This window comes from Centruroides vittatus, unplaced genomic scaffold (genome assembly GCF_030686945.1).
Source record: "Centruroides vittatus isolate TY-2023 unplaced genomic scaffold, ASM3068694v2 contig_596, whole genome shotgun sequence".
NCBI classification, from domain to species: Eukaryota; Metazoa; Arthropoda; class Arachnida; order Scorpiones; family Buthidae; genus Centruroides; species Centruroides vittatus.
In genome coordinates, this window is record NW_027122360.1 from 330,915 (window position 1) to 347,364 (window position 16,450).

Genomic DNA, 16,450 nt, shown 5'->3' on the forward strand with positions numbered 1-16,450 from the left:
CGGTTAAAAAAAACATCAAAAATAGCGATAAATAACTCTTAAATATATGCCCATTTGATAACTCGCCATGTCCTCCGTAGACAATAGGTTGAAACTTATTCAAATTTACAAAAGCTTCCAGTTCGACTTACGTTGTACGAAACTACAATGGAGAATTATACAATAACAAATGTAAATGCAGCGTTACCTAAGTCTAGATACATAATTCGACACTAAAATGTACGTAAGGTAGTATCTGTATTCGTTTTAAGGTAGTACTACGCGAATATAGTAAATAAAGATTAATGTCGCGCTAATCCGAACTAATTGGCAGTTCGGATTAATGGGGATATGATGCTTACGCTTTCGGCCATTTTTTACTATGGTAAATTATTTTACGGGACCAAATAAACGTTGGAATTATCGTTAAGTCAAAGAGAATGACGGAAAGAACACGTGATTTGTTTACTTTACACGCCAACTGCAAGTGTAGGCCTACAGTTAACATAATTTTAGTTAGGAGAATAGTAGAAGCTGTTCGGATTACAATGGATTCGGATGACCGGGGGTAACGCCACCGTACGTATTACGTAATACCGCACGGCGTGCAATACGCGGCATGACGCATTATTTGATTAAATATGCATTCGAACAGCATGTAGGTATACTCGGACGATAGCGTAATTTATACAAAAAATAAAATAAGCCATAAAAATTCTTGATCCAAGTAATGACTTAAATCTAATACATTTAATAATTTAAATTTAAATTTGCTTTCGAAAAAGGATCCAAAATTTATTTATTAATTATTAAATCATTTATTACACGCGTTATACCCATTTTAATGTCGTTTAAATGCAACAATTCTCCACGTTTGCTATTATATAGATCGTGGAGTGTCCAACTTTTTGTCAGAAGGGCCACGTCAGCCGTAAAAGACAAGTCGGGGAACGAATACAGTTAAACGTCTTCGATTGTATCTTTACTTTGTTATGTCTAATTGCTAATCACTTCCGATAAACACTGCGCGCTGTGTCGGTGCGCTTACGCCGAAATAACGTGCCATTTTGCTAATTGTTACGTTGTTATTCGTGCCTGACGTATCGTACAGGTACGTCATCTAGTGTTTACAAATACATTAAAAAATAAAAACAGCTTTCGTATTCGTCGATTCTTTACAAAAATACAAATTACACCCAAGTACGCATAGCCTACATTTTTCTACTAAAACTTTTCCTTTTATGAAGTAAACAAAAGGCTCCAGGAAACAAAAAAGCGACTACGAACGATATCAAATCACGCTAAGTTACGTGTAATCTATATAAAAGTGTTAGAATGTAAACAATTGTAAACAATGCCCTCCGGCTTGTGTACAATTTCCATTATTTGACCGAATTTTTTGTGCAAATATTACGTGTTTTATAAGGTAAAAATCTTACGTTACGACAAAATCTTTTCAATTTTATGTAAATTTTACCAAGTAATTTTTGGAGAAAATAAGGAAAATTACAACTGTACTTTCAGAATATTTTAAATATTAATGCATCAGATGTAGATTAACAATAATAATTATTTGCGAATACAAATCAAAATTCTCAAGTCACTTATTAAAAATAGTAACTAACAGACGTAGTTTACGACATAAGTACAGAAGTACAAGGTCCATTGCCCCCGACTTCATCGTCGTCCCCACCAGAGAGAGAGACTAGCCGACGTCACATAAATTGTTTTTCAATATTCGACACTCGATTAGCTTAGGATGCCTTAACGAACCTAGGGTCTATCGCACGGAGAGAAACAGAAATAAACAAGAACACTAGAACCGTGACACAAATAGAAAAGGGAGATTTGTGTCAGTAGACGTCTTACAAATATTTAAATTCAATAAATACCAACTGAAGTTTTTATAAGATATTTTTGAGTGAGGATTTACATTATTTACGTGTTCGTCGTAACGAAAAAATTGAAATCTATCTCATTCGTAGTACTACGCGCGGTTCCTCGCCGATATAAATCGCGATTTCTCGCAATTTAAATGTGAAAATTTAAGATAAAAACGAATCGAATTAAACTAAAATGTCAGACATTTAATACAAAAACAATATTTGGATCCATTCTTCAATGACATTTCAAAGTGCAGACAGAATAATTAATTATCTTGACTTATTCGGTAACGTGTTAAAGAAATTAAATGAAAGAAAACACCTGCAAAATTTCGTCACTACTTCGGGGGAGTTTTTCTTAACGTTTATCGTAAAATACGAGAATAATTTTCTATAAATTACGTAATAAATAACAATCGAAGTATACGATATTCTTCCTCTTCCTCTCGTAAGAAGATCGAAAATGCCCTTTTCGGTGGCATCTTTTCATCTTCTGCTTCCTTTCTAATGTGTTTTCCGGCAATTGAAAGTCTTATTAAATAGACATGATTATTTCTTCCAATTAAACTTTCATTAGAAATTTCAACATTTCACCGTTCTTAATTTAAAAAGTTAAACTTTGGGGTTTTACTTTCCCGGATGTAATAAGAGGGAAAGTACGACTATCGGTCAAAAGATGAATTTTACATTTTTGGACTCGGGGACCTTGAAACGTCGACAAGTGCACAACGAAAAGTTGGAAATTTTTTCTGTACGTATGGATGTTTGTGGGGGGCACGACGTTGTTCACCCACTTTCCACTTTCAAGCCCAATAACTCCTGTGTTTTTTTGTTGAAAATTTCTGAAATTTTGCAGGGAGGTTCGTTGTATTAGGAGGATCGACGCTATTAAATTTTGGTGATTAAAGATCGAGGGGGTGGAGAGTTAAAGGGGTCGTGGGTATCTCCAGTAGGATCGGACTTAATGATAATTTTACTAGTTATTGGCATTTACAATTTTTCGTAAAACCCATCCGTACCCTCAAAATTAAGTTTGTTTTTGCCATTTTATAATAGCTAAAAATATAAAAACTTTTTTCAGCAATTTGTAACAGATGGCGCCACTAAACGTAACCGGGAAAGTTAAGCAACTCGTTGTTGGATTTTTTACATTCCGGTCGGCGGCCGTCTTTCGGAGGTTCAACTGCGTGTATAACCGACGTCTTAGGGTCATTTTGTCCACGGTGATCGACTGACTCCAAAATCGGCACTTTATTTTCAAAACCAGGCTTAGAAGCTAAAAAAGACAACGCGGAAACGTTCTTATCGGGGCATTACTCACGGATTGGGCGGAAAATAAGGGACGTCGGTGACGGGAAGTAACGCAAAGACATCAAACGGTTAATTATAAAAGCGAACGGAACACGAACTCAGGCAAACGCCCTCTCACGTCTTCGTTACGTCACAACTAATAGAACAATTAGCTTTTAACATCCAATTACCGTTATCGACAGGTGAGTCGGCCAAGTGCGTAAGCGGTTCCTGCGTATCTTAAGATAGGATGCACGCTCTCGTCCCGGTCTACGGCACGACATCTACGAAAATACGCGTACCGACAAAAAATTGATAAGCGTAATTTACGCAGTTATAATAAAGAAAGCCCCCCGCGCCCGTTGGAATTTTAAAACAGACAAGGCGGATAAGTGGAGTTTTATTTTGCGAGAAGGAAGAGATAATCGAGCAGCTGCGCTAGACACGTGAGAAAGGAAGCGTGGAAAGTTTCTCTCCGGGATTATCGAGAACGTCGATCTCTGGTGTATATTTGAAAACGCTAGCCAGAGACGAAATGAGGGTGGAAGTTTACGTTCGAGTAAACACTCGAACGGATATCTGGAAGAACACACTTGAGTAGATCAAATATTTCTTCTGCTCGTAAGAACCGTTGAGAGTTCGAGTCCACTCTTATAAACACCGAATACGAACAAAAGAGATAAGGATAAAACACTATCCGGAAAGATTTTCTCTTCCGAGGTAACAGAATCCAACTTCGTTTCCTAGAGCCAGTTTACTCGTAAGCTTCGAAAATATAATCGAACAGAGCAGGGGTTCTCGATCTTTCTGTGTATCGATCCCTTTTAAGAAAAATCTTTTTCCACCCACCCTCTTCAATATTAATTATCTTACACTATACGAGCAATTATTTATCGTGACGGGGTCACGATGCCGGGCTGCAATTTTTAATCATATTTTTAATTTATTTCATTTAAAATATACGCTATCCACCTCAAATTAGTAGTGGCTTGCCCCGTACATCATATTTTTCCTTTATCTTCACCTTAATAACACATAAATAGGAGCCATTTTCCTATAAAAATCCTGCCGGCAGGCATTCCTCTAGATACATGACAAATAAAACCAAACCCAAACTAGAATTTTCTAGCCTAGAAAAGAACAATCATTTTCTAATCGATAATTATATTAACCCCAGACAAATAATTAAGTCATTGGCCGTCCTTCCTTAATCTCGAGTTAGATAGAAGAAAATACAGACCAGATACGGAAAGTTTAGGGCCCAGAGGCTCGATTATCTATATACGAACTTCCGGTCCGAACCGAAAATCACGCCATTTTTAAACTAAAAGATAATTTTAAAAAAAAATTGCAGCTGTTATATATAACAGAGGAAAAGTATGGCCATCGGTCAAAAAACCGACCCAAGATTTTTACATTTTTGGACTTAGGACACCCTGAAACGTCGAAAATGCAAAAAATTTCGGGGTTTTTTTTCTGTACGTATGGATGTATGTGGGGCACGATTTTGCTCACCCTGTATGAAGCTTAGTAACTCCTGTGCTTTTGGTCTAAATTTCTGAAATTTGGCAGGGAGGTTTGTTTATTAGGGGGATAGATGCCATTAAATTTTGGTGGTTAAAGGTCGAAGGATGGGGAGATAATGGGGGTCATGTGTATCTCCAGTAGGTCGAACTTAATGACGATTTTACTGAGTATTAGCACTTAAGATTTTTTTATAAAACTCATCCCTACCCCGAAAATTGAGCTTGTTGCCATTTTATGATAGTTTAAAATATAAAAACTTTTAAAAATAAAATGTGATAACAGATGGCGCCACCAAAATTTTAAATATTGCCGGGAAAGTTGAGCAACTCATTCCTGGTTTATTTTTTATCGTACAGAAATGGCGCATTTTTTGTCGGCCACGTAGTCAAAAACGATTATTTAAGTAATGACTCTCAACTTATACAGTAATCATTCGTAAGAAAATATCAGAAGGCTGGCTGTAGGACTGTTTTCGAAAACGGGTGGTATCTACTATTGTACCGTACATTAATTTTTTTTATTTACGAATGTAACTTACTGTAATCTTACGAAATTACCGAGTGGCAATTTCCGTAAATATATTTCAATAAATGGCTGGAATTTCTAAAAAACAAACTTCTTGTCTCTTCTCCTTGTAAAGAAACGAGAATTGGATCGAAAGCATCTCTCAAACCGATTTTAGTCGTAGTAATTGCATTTCTGCAAATATTACCGCGATGTCAAAGAGATGATCCTTATGCCTTATAGAATTGTCCGTTCAATCCTTATCCCCTACATCAGTGATTCTCAAAGTGGGGGTCGCGACCCCCAAGGGGGTCGTGAAAAATATTTGGGGGTCGCTGAAAAATTGATGCCAGATCAATTTTTTCAAATATTTTATAAATTTACTATGGATTCATGTTTAGAAATAATAGAAATAAAAAATATATAAAATAATTTTTACTTAAATAAATTGCACATATAAATAATAATTTAAATTACGAGCCTAACCCCCTCCCTCCGGGATGTTTTTCGACACATACTTATTCTTTGAAATTTTTAAGTGCAGAAGGGGGGTCGCGGGCCAAAAAGTTTGAGAAACACTGCCCTACATAACAACAGAAGTTAATATAAAACTTATAAAACTGATTGGGTTGCAATTTGAAAAATTGTAGACTTATAAATATCCACCGTTAACGTCAGTCTGTCCGTCTTTCCTTAATCACGAGAACGGAGTTAGATGAAATCCGAGACCAGATACGGATTGCTTGGAGAAGGAGGCCCCATTAACTTATACGAACTTCCGGTCTAGACCGGAAGTCGCGTGAATTCAATTGAAAAATTTTTCCCGAATGAAGTACGTAGATGACGGCACGACTCTATTATTAAAGGAAAAGTATGATGTACGGGGGCGAGCCACCGCTAATTTGAAGTGGAGAGAATATACTGTATTTTAAGTTAAAAAATTTCAAATTTCACAATGAATAGTATTTTTAAAATACAAAATATGACGCAGTTTACGTATAAAAATAGAAAATTATCTAAACGGTAAATGGTAATTTAATAATCATTCAATTTAAAATGATGCAATAGATGGTCTCCAATCGGTGATATCATTTTCATTTAAGACCATGCTAGCCAATGATGTCATTCGTTATGAATTACGATTTAAATGAAAAATATACATATAAGATCGTTTTTGTTTTCCTTTTATTTAAATCGTATTGCCCTTTTCTAATAAACAATGCCAAACAGAAATGAAGTACGGTACTTGTATTTTCACGAAATCTCTAAAGAATAATAACGATATTAGTCCCACGTTTCTGCAATTATAAGAAAATTAAACCTTTTTTTCCCTTAAAGATTCACTTAGCAGATACTCGCCGGTACTAGAAAACTCTCGACTCTGCTTCAAACTGCTCTTTGTGTCATTAAAGAACCTCCTGTTCGCGAAATATCAATTAAGAAACTAAACGTATTTAAACCGTTAATGAATACAAACAAGTACCGTAAAGATGCATTTAATTATCAAACAGTTGTATGATTTAATTAATTAATCATCAAATCAACGGATTTATTATTAAAAGTTAAATACATTCTTATCGAAGAAACTCTAATTCTAAAATTTTTAGAAATGTTGGAAAAGTTCGTTTTAAGTACAATGGTATCTCGTACTTCGAACGTTTCACGGTTCGAACGAATTAAATTCGAAGAACGAGGCACGGCCGTTGTTCGAATTGAGGACTAAACGGATTGTAAAATCCTTTCTAATAAAACCACGTCGATCAAACGTTAAGTGCTTTAATTACCTCGAAATCAAATAATGGATTCATCAGTCTTTATACGGGATCTTCCGTCGTGCCGTATTTTTGCCAAAACTGTTTCCGTCAATTTATTAATACTTAAATGTGTTCTATATACCTTTACATAAAACACTTAGCTTAAATTCGTCACACAATTCCTGTTACGAATAGTCTGTATTGGGAATAGAATAGATAACGACAACAGTCCTCACCTATGCAAGACGAACAGACAGCCGTAAAGGCTCATAAATGAGCCGCGGATGGGAGCAAAGTACAATCGATATAAATGTTTACAATTGATAAATAATAAAGGAAAATAGTTATATTTATATAAACGTTATATATTAAAGCTAATTATTTTTCGTACGATGCATTCCAAACTTATGCACAAAGCCAGATCCTATAATACTCTTTTAGGCGATTTACACGTTAATATTTACAAGTTCGGACCTTAAAAGTAAACTTTCTACCCCAAATTATAAAATTAAATCGGCCTTAAAGTATAAAAGTGAAAAAATAATAATTAATTACGTAACGCTAAGTTACGAACAGATGAAATTTAGATTGGAATGTAGCCCACGGCAGAAGAAAACCGAGACGATATTTAAAATAGCAAATATTGGAATATTTTGTATTGACCTTTAGATAAGATTTCAGATTTATTTTACAGATTTTACTTTGAACCGATTCTTTAAACAGGGACGACATTATAAACAAACAACCAGATACTACTAACGGTTGTATTAATTTAACAGTTGTTTAACAAATAAATTTCTACACTAGAAATTCGATCGGCTTCTTACTTTCATTTAATATAAGATTCTTTTGTTGTAATTCTAGAGGGGAAAAGTCTCTTGTTTATTTAAATTTCACTCTTTACTTTCGAGTAAATAAGAGGATGCAGTTTACGCTTCAACAATTGGAAGAACGTTTAAAGTACTGCGCCCAACAATTACGGTACATACACACTTTTTAAATAAATTCGGTACGTATGTGACTTTTTTTTTATTTCAAGTGCGTGATTTAATCTGGCGACTTAATAAAAAGGCTTTGTTCGTTAAGCCGTGTCTTGTTATGAGGGTGTGGTAGCTTCTCTAATAGGTCCGATCGACCTAATCCCTCGGTAATCAAAACTAGAAATTACTGTTACAGCGAGGAATAATTGGTATTAACACGTAAAATTACCGGTCATTTTTCTTTTAAATTTATAAATATTTTATCGTTCGTTGCGGCATTTATTTCGGATTTGTTTCGAAAACTTACATTTGCTTCAAATGCAGTAAAATCTGTCTTAACTAAACACTATATATTGTGGAACCGTTGTGTCCTTTATAGAGAGGAAAAAGAAAATTATGTAGATGCTGGCCGAATCCAATTTAGACGAGTGTCCAGGATATAAAACGAAGTAATACTAAACGAATACTACTTTTCTTATACTAAACGAAGTAATCCAACAAAAATTATGGAACCACTTTACGGGGACGTCCTAGATAGAGAAGAAGAGGAAAACGTATAAACGTCTGCATGTTCTAATTAAAAGTCGAACTTAGAGGGGTGTCCAGAACAAAGCGTGCCCGGCTCCGGGGTTTATTGTATCTTAGTCCAGACACATTTATAATTTTATTAAAATCAATAGATGTAGGCTAATATTAAGAGGGTTGACAAACGAATCCAATAGACTAACCTCTTTATTTTCGATTGATAATTAACGGAACTAATTAATTGCCTATTCGATGTACCTCTTCATTTATTATTACATCTTATATAAAATGTAAATAATATTTCTTAAATTCGTGATAAAATCAAAGTGATCAAAACCAATTCTGTATAAGGTTTACAACGCTACACACTTATTTGCTCTAGTTTGCGTATGTATCTTGTATATTTGTGTAAGTTACGCAGCTTATCAAATGTAAGGTTACACAGTTTAGTTGCTTAAAGTGGCACGTTTTATGCAACCGAATTGGTAGAGAGCACTTAGATTTCTTAGATTTTTCTGAAAAAACCTTTATTCTCGAGATACTTCAAGGAACCAAGATTCAATATAAAGAAAGAATAATCGTTCTTCTTTGTTCCGATGTATCTCGTTTAAACATCTAAATGCAAAAGAACTAAAGAAGCAGAAAGTCAAAGTTGAAGAAAGAAACAAAAATTCTAATTGGCAAGTTTTTGTTATAAACGAAAAAGGAAAGACCGACAAAACAGTAAAACTTACACGATTTTTATTACGAATTAACGAAGTTGCGAATTGATAAACATTGGCAAGCGATGCCAGATTTGTTATCTCCGATGTTAGAAGTTATATCTTTAAATATTTTTACGAATTCGTCCACAAAATTCTAATATAGCGTCAATTCTAGTAGAAATTTTGGTTATTCGAGGCCCTACTCTAGTGTAAAGTCCCCAGGCCCTTAATTAGGCTATATGTAACAGAAAGCGCTGGCCTTACGACGATTTTCGTAAATGCGGGATAAAGTATACTTAATATTCAATAAAACTTCCCACGTGTTTAATTAAACACAAATGATACGTGAACGATCGAATGTTTAAATATCCATTCTACTTACCGAGCCTTAATCGTCCAGCAAGATATGGGATAAGTCAATAAAGGGACCGTTCGAGCGAAGTAGATGATAAATTCAATTAAATAGATTGGAAGACAAAACTGCCATTTTCTACTGTCTCGCTCTCTCCACTTAATCTTTCCTTTCCTCGACTCTCTTCATTTAGCACCACGTCTCTCCTTTAATAATACTTAAATTAATTATCTGGTTGTCCGCATATGGTAGTATTTTTTAATGCGCCAAAGATCCATCCTGCTTATCTACTGTACGGTATTTTGCATAACGAGTGAAGATTGCTCACATCATTGTTACGTCATAATCTTATAATAATTACACAGTACTGTGTAATCTTTGTAACATAACAGCTTCTGTCATTTTCCTAACTAAAATAATGGACTTGTCAACTGTACGCTTGCAGCTGGCGTGTAAAGTAAAATAAGTCACGCGTTGTGAGCATCGTTGCTCATTCTTTCTACCACCCTCTTTGACTTAACGACAAATCTAATCTCTGTTTGCTGCGGTAAAGTATCTTACAACGGTAAAAACTGGCCGGGAAGCGTAAGCATCATATTCTTACCATCATAATCCGTTAATCCGAACTACTACTAGTCTCAATTAGTTCGGATTAGCGCGACAGTACCGTATGACTCATTTTCGGGCACTACCACAATCCCGTTCGTTAATTAAACGTCCCAACGGGCATTTAACGAATGGAGATAATCGAAATTATAAAAATAATACCAATTAAGAGCGTGGAGTTGAACAATTTTCCATCTTCCTTCATTGTTTGAAAATTAGTAAAATCAGGAACAATCCAGGTATATAATTGATCACTTTGACTTTGTACTACAAATTATACTTTCTAAATACCCTACAATTAGTAATATAAAGTGAGTAACACCAATGGTAACGTGACTTTAACAATAGATAAAAATGACAATCAAAACGTGTACAATTGCTTTAACACCACAAACAGGAAACAAATTTGTAAAATTAACAGAAATCGAAGGAAAAAATTTGCATAAATTAAGCATGAAATTGTATGGCAGCTGCAATTGTTTGATTATGGAGCGAGGAAACGAAATCCACGGGCAGCAGGAATTTCGTAATCCGTATTAAAAGTTAATTATAATAATTAAGAAACGGTTTACCTTATTTTTGTCGCAGAGGGTGCCTTCGGCCGCCGGTTCCAGTCGAGTGACGCACTTGTTATCCTGACGACACCACAGGGTCTGACAGACGTCCTACCGAGTAAATTGGTGGTGGAGTTTAACGGATTGGCAAGTTATTAACGAGGCCACTTAAGAGCAATTACCGAAAGGCAGTTAATTATAATTAGTAGGGGAGTACCTCGATGCCTTCGCAGTATTCGGCTTCCGGGCCGTACTGCAATCGGCACTGATGGTCGCTGTTGTACATGGCACCCGGGGGTAATTCGGGAAAGGTGAACTCGTGATCGGACGGTTCGTCGTCCAGGCAGCTGCCCCAGTCGCGGCTGTAATTACGTCATAGTAATACGACGTTAACTTGGACTCAATAAAATAATTATACTTACTCTAGGAATTTGGTGATCTCGTTTCGACTGCAGTTCGACCAGACAAACGGACTGGCGTCAGAATTGAGATGAGGCGACATGACGTGTTGACGTTCTCCCAAAGGCGCCTGGCACCCGTTGTGAGGTCCGTCGTGGCTCATTCCGAAACTGAAATTGGCCAAATATCGTTTTTATTCGCCAGTTTTCCGGGTTTTAACGGCGAAAACAATCCAACCTCCGGTCTCCGTCGACAGATTATTTTCGGTTGGTTCCACGCGAGGATCTGCGGTGAAGGATCGAAAAGACTTACTTGTGTCCCAATTCGTGGGCTATCGTATAAGCCAAAGCCAGACCCGTGTCTTCGTTCACGTTGCAACTTCGGTGAGGTTGACACATTCCCGCCACCTCGGCCAGTCCCAGGGTGCTGCAAGGTTCGTTCACTCTGGTACAAATGTTATATCTGTTCGCAGTCGAAGAAACGTCCATCGTTAAAAATTATTTTTACTTACAAAGAAACGAAAAATTATGAAATATGTAGCCATAAATATGTAAGAAATACATTTACAATACACTGTAAATTCTTTTGTTATTTGCCATTATTATCCATCGAATAATTCAATGACATTGGATCCGACCAGCCAGCCATTCCAATTCGGATCCTTCGTGGCTACACCGTGGCACATTATCGAGATCCCAACTACGGATAGTTCCAAGTGCGGACAAGTGAATCGGATGCACGGTGGGTGCAATCAGCCAAGTACCATATAAAGGTACTTGGAAAAAGGTAGCCTACTTACCGAGGTATAGACACCAGTGCGTGATATCATTCTTTAAAAGCTTCCACAATTTATCAATGAGTTCCATCTATCGTTGCGTATAACTTTTACTTAATATTTTCTAATGGCGGAAACAAAATACTTTTATCTATCGAATTTATTTACCAATATATTCTTATAAGTAAGTGTAAACCGATAACTCCTAATAAAGGATTAATTATAAAATTAAGATCTAAGTGGAAAAGTTCATTATAAAAAATCGAAATAATATAAAACAGAAGCAGCGCAGAAATGTCTTTCGAACCAAATTCATTTTCAGCCCAAATCAGAAACGGATGAATTGCACTAAACCGGTGATTCCAAAGTGGGCGCTACTGTCCCTCCAGGGTAGTAGAAGACTCGAAGGTGAGGGGTGATAGGGGTGTCGACAAACAAGATGGCAAAATTCATCTCGAAACAAAAATATATATGCAGTATACATATTATATGGGAAGCACTGCACTAAACAGTTGAAGTCGACAAAGTTGTCACCGTTTCTCAAACGAGACGATTGATAAAGTCAATAAAGAGAAAGCAACAAAAAAAAATATCAGAAATAAACTTTACACCAGATTATTCTCGATTTGGAAATTACTATTAATCAGTTATATTACTTCCCGGCTGTTATAAATAAGAGGGAAAGTGTGGAAATTCGGCAAAAAATAACCACTCCAGATTTTTACATTTTTGGACTCTGGACACCTTGAAACGTCGAAAAATGCAAAAAAAAAAAAAAAAAAAATCGAGGTTTTTTCCTGTATGTATGGATGTTAGTGTGTGTGGGGGGCACGATTTTCTTCACCCAGTTTGAAGCTTAATAACTTCCGTGCTTTTTGTCGAAATGTTCTGAAATCTTGCAGGGAGGTTTGTTTATTACAGGGATTGATGCTATTAAATTTTGGTGATTAAAGGTCGACGTGGTGAGGAGATAAAGGGGGTCGCGTGTATCTCCAGTAGGATCGAACTTAATGACGATTTTACTCGTTATTAGCCTTTACAGTTTTTTAAAACCCATCCCTACCGTCAAAATTAAGCTTTTTGCCATTTTATAATAATTAAAAACATAAAAAGTTTTTAATAATAACAAATTGTAACAGATGGCGTCACACACGCAGTTTTGAATTTCGCCGGGAAAGTTAAGCAACTCTTTTCTGGGTTTTCTTTCTCTTTCTTCTCCACTGAACTGGATTGGCTGTGGACACACGCATTGCCTAACGTGTACCATAACTTTACGTACTTTTCCTTTAAAAAATAAATATATAAATAGTAATAATAATGAAATATAACTCTATAACGGAGTTTGAATTGACTGGCGAACAACGAACGACGATCAAAATTCCTCGAAATTGGCTATGTTTTTCTTTATTAACTTGGCCCCGGCGGATTAGCTTTCTAGGAAAAATCGCCTTGGTCCGTTGCACTCCTTCCGGGAAAATGCATTTACTACTTCCGTATTGAGTTCCACGGTTAGTCGCCACTTCGACCTCTCTCCATCCTCCTCCCGTTCCTGGTTATCGTCCACGAGTTAATCACATTCTGTAGGAAATTGTAAGGAATTTCCGCTGGATCGAGGCGTATATTACCCGAAATGTCAAAGCGACAACGGAAGTTACGTCACGGCGACTGTCATCACTTTCGACCTACCGAATTTTGGATAGACCATAGAAAAATACTACTAAGATCTATCCAAATTATCCCGTTTTTATTCCTCCGTTAGGTATAATTACAATTTGAAAAACTTCCGATAAATTAATTCGGTACCAAATCGGATTAGAATACGAAATCTTCGTATTCTTCGCGTGTAGAATGCACGTAGAAGACTATAGAAAGCATTAAGAAAACAATAGAAGACTTCGGAAATACGAGTGTATTAGAAAACACTAAGTACTAGTGCGACCAATGCGTTACAAAGAGTTGCCAGACGGAGTCGAAAGACACTTGAAGATAGGTTACCACAAAGACATTAGAATGAAGTAAGGATGCGCCACAAAGTTATTAATAGACACTAGAAGGCATCACAAATGCGTATATCCATTAATTGATCGATATACTTATTTAATATACGGATATATTTTATACAGATCGTCACACCTTTCGGAATTTAAATTTCGCGCCAGTCTTAAACATCTTGGCCATTTTGGTCCCTTTACGGAAATAGCCTATAACAATAGGCTTATCTCACAGATGGGAGTACGTTACAGTCACCGTAAGCGTAATAAGTAGTGGAAAATTCGATCGTTGGTGAATTCCATTTGTTAATAACAGAATGTATATAAGTTACATTATTATTTATGCATTTATTTTAAGATAACAGCGGACGAAGCGGAGAGAACGGCGCTCCTATTTGGTCCCTTCTTTCTAAAATTATTAAGTTAACGAATTCCTTAACACATCGACACGTAAATCATAGAATTTGCCTAACGTAAAATAAACGATTTAGAGCACGCGAGTTTGACATTCTCGAAACACTAAGACCAATTCGAGTAGAGAAAGTCTCCCGTGTTATCTGACACCTCATCGTTTCCAGCGCATTATTTTTTTTTAATCTCGATTTTCTGGGAATTTGACGGATTCTACCAGTCTCTTAGTAAAGAAACTCTATAGTTTCTTTTTGTTCTGTAACACATCTTAGTTTCATCGTAATTTTCTGGTGAAATTTCAGTAGTTTCACTAGAAATTCTAACGAATTCCTAGGGAAACTGCTACCTTTCGATATTAAATGTTTTAAAGTCACAGAAAAATAAAGAAACTACGTTTTGTTACTACCGTATTGAAAATGCAAACCGACTTAATAGGAAGTAGAACATATCTTTGTCGAATATTCTACGTTTTGTAGTTTAAAATCGTTCAGCCCTTCATTTCATTTATCGTACAATTAAATACAGTCTACGAGTCTCAATCTTACACGCTTACTTACAGATTAAGCACAGTTAACACCGGGGCAAGACGACGAAATGTTTGTGTCTTAAGCCGCTTTTACTTACTTATTTAGAAGCAATTCTTTGAGTAATAATATATTATTTTACTACGAGAGTATGCCGGTAAGTAACCTCTCTGGGGATATTGCCATCGAATTAGAAGGTTTCTACTCGCCTTTCTCTACATCAGACAAGACGAAAAAACCATAAATTGCGCGGCCAAAAGAAGACAAAAGGGATTTCCGATTCGTTATTTTCGTTTTTCTTACGTAACTTAATAGCGCGGTCGGTGGACGTCTCGCCGCGCTCTTCTCTAATTATTTTCCTCCCGACGTCACCGGGCTCTTCTTTTTGTTTTTTAAATTAAACTGGTTTTAACGAATTTAATTAAGAACCAAGAAAAGTACTTTACATAAAAAACAAAAGGGTAGACCGGCGCCATTGTGTCGGGGGAAAGAAGGGAGAGAGAAAAAAAGGATTTCTAAGAAATAAAATATCGCTTACCGCATCCGTACCTCGTGAGTAATACGGCCACGTCGTGGTGATGAGGGTGGTTTTCGTCTCGGGGGTTGACGTACTTCTGCCACTTGCAGAAACTCTTCAGCGTGTCGTCGGCGTGATGGCTGATGTACAGATCTTCCTTCTGCATCCGACAATAGAGTAAGAACCAGTAAGAAACGTAAGAGAAGCGGGAAAGAACCAGAGAATTACCTCCTGTTCTTCGCTCTCTAGCAGGATGAGACGAACCAGGATGACGTTGATGGCATTCCCGATACTGGCGTCGTGATACAGAGAAGACACCTGCGGACGGAACTTCCAATGTAGAGACCCGATTCCGCGCGGGGGTAACGCCACTTAAAAATAAAGTGGGAATTACTCCGGCGACGGAACAGAAAACCTAAATACGCCACCGCGGTCTAGCGTCAAGCCCACCCCTCTCCCGGTAGAAACGAATTTAAATTTAATAATTGCGAATAAATAGGAGTAAATCTTCGTCGGAGTTATCGATTTACAGTTATTTGCGCGTTAAATTAAAGCGCGGGCCATCCGGTTAAGAGAAAGTGGCGCAGCCGGAAGAGGGCGCAAAAACGTCCGAAGTAATTAAGAGGTTAATTAATCCGGACGTAGAATTAAGAAGAGCTTCGTCCGGGTCCGTTCCCGTCCGGCGGACGTTCCCGGTCGGATTCCGCGAACGACAGCCACAGCCACAGCCACAGACAAGAAGAAAAGCGCGAAGACGGGCGGGGAGGGAAGAAGAGGGGAGAGAGAGAAAGGAGCCACGCAAACACAAACACGCGAGTTTAAATAGACAAAAGCCCCGAAGGTTCTGCCCGGTGTAAACGTTACGGCAACGGAGAAAGAGAGAGGGCGCATTTCCCACGCGCCGAGACGTAAGAGTGCCTGTCCTATATTTATCTACTAAATAAAATCGGCATTAAAATGTCTTCTCCCGGGGACGGCGATTAATCGGGCGCGAGAAGGAGACGGCCGTGGGATCCCGTTTCCGGTGGCGGCTTCGACCCCGCTACCGTGGGTCGACCTCTTCTTCCTTCCGGTATCGGGTGTCTGTTTACCGTCCGAGCTCGAGGCCGAGGACGCCGTCGCTCCTCTTCTCTCACGCGACCGTAAACGTCTCCCCCACTACGTCACCGTCCCGG

The 16,450-nt window shown here is 37.3% G+C and overlaps 1 protein-coding gene across 1 annotated transcript in view; it reads right to left on the reverse strand.

Annotated features, from left to right (window-relative positions):
• The window catches only part of LOC136979210 (A disintegrin and metalloproteinase with thrombospondin motifs 7-like), a 79,094-nt gene that overhangs the window by 46,293 nt on the left and 16,351 nt on the right, over positions 1–16,450 (reverse strand). The window contains exons 5-10 of the mRNA XM_067275152.1: positions 15,504–15,593; positions 15,308–15,435; positions 11,370–11,519; positions 11,081–11,227; positions 10,876–11,020; positions 10,677–10,769 (exon numbers count right to left, since the gene is read on the reverse strand). Coding sequence (XP_067131253.1) covers positions 10,677–10,769; positions 10,876–11,020; positions 11,081–11,227; positions 11,370–11,519; positions 15,308–15,435; positions 15,504–15,593 — 753 coding nt within the window. The remainder of the gene's footprint in view (positions 1–10,676; positions 10,770–10,875; positions 11,021–11,080; positions 11,228–11,369; positions 11,520–15,307; positions 15,436–15,503; positions 15,594–16,450) is intronic.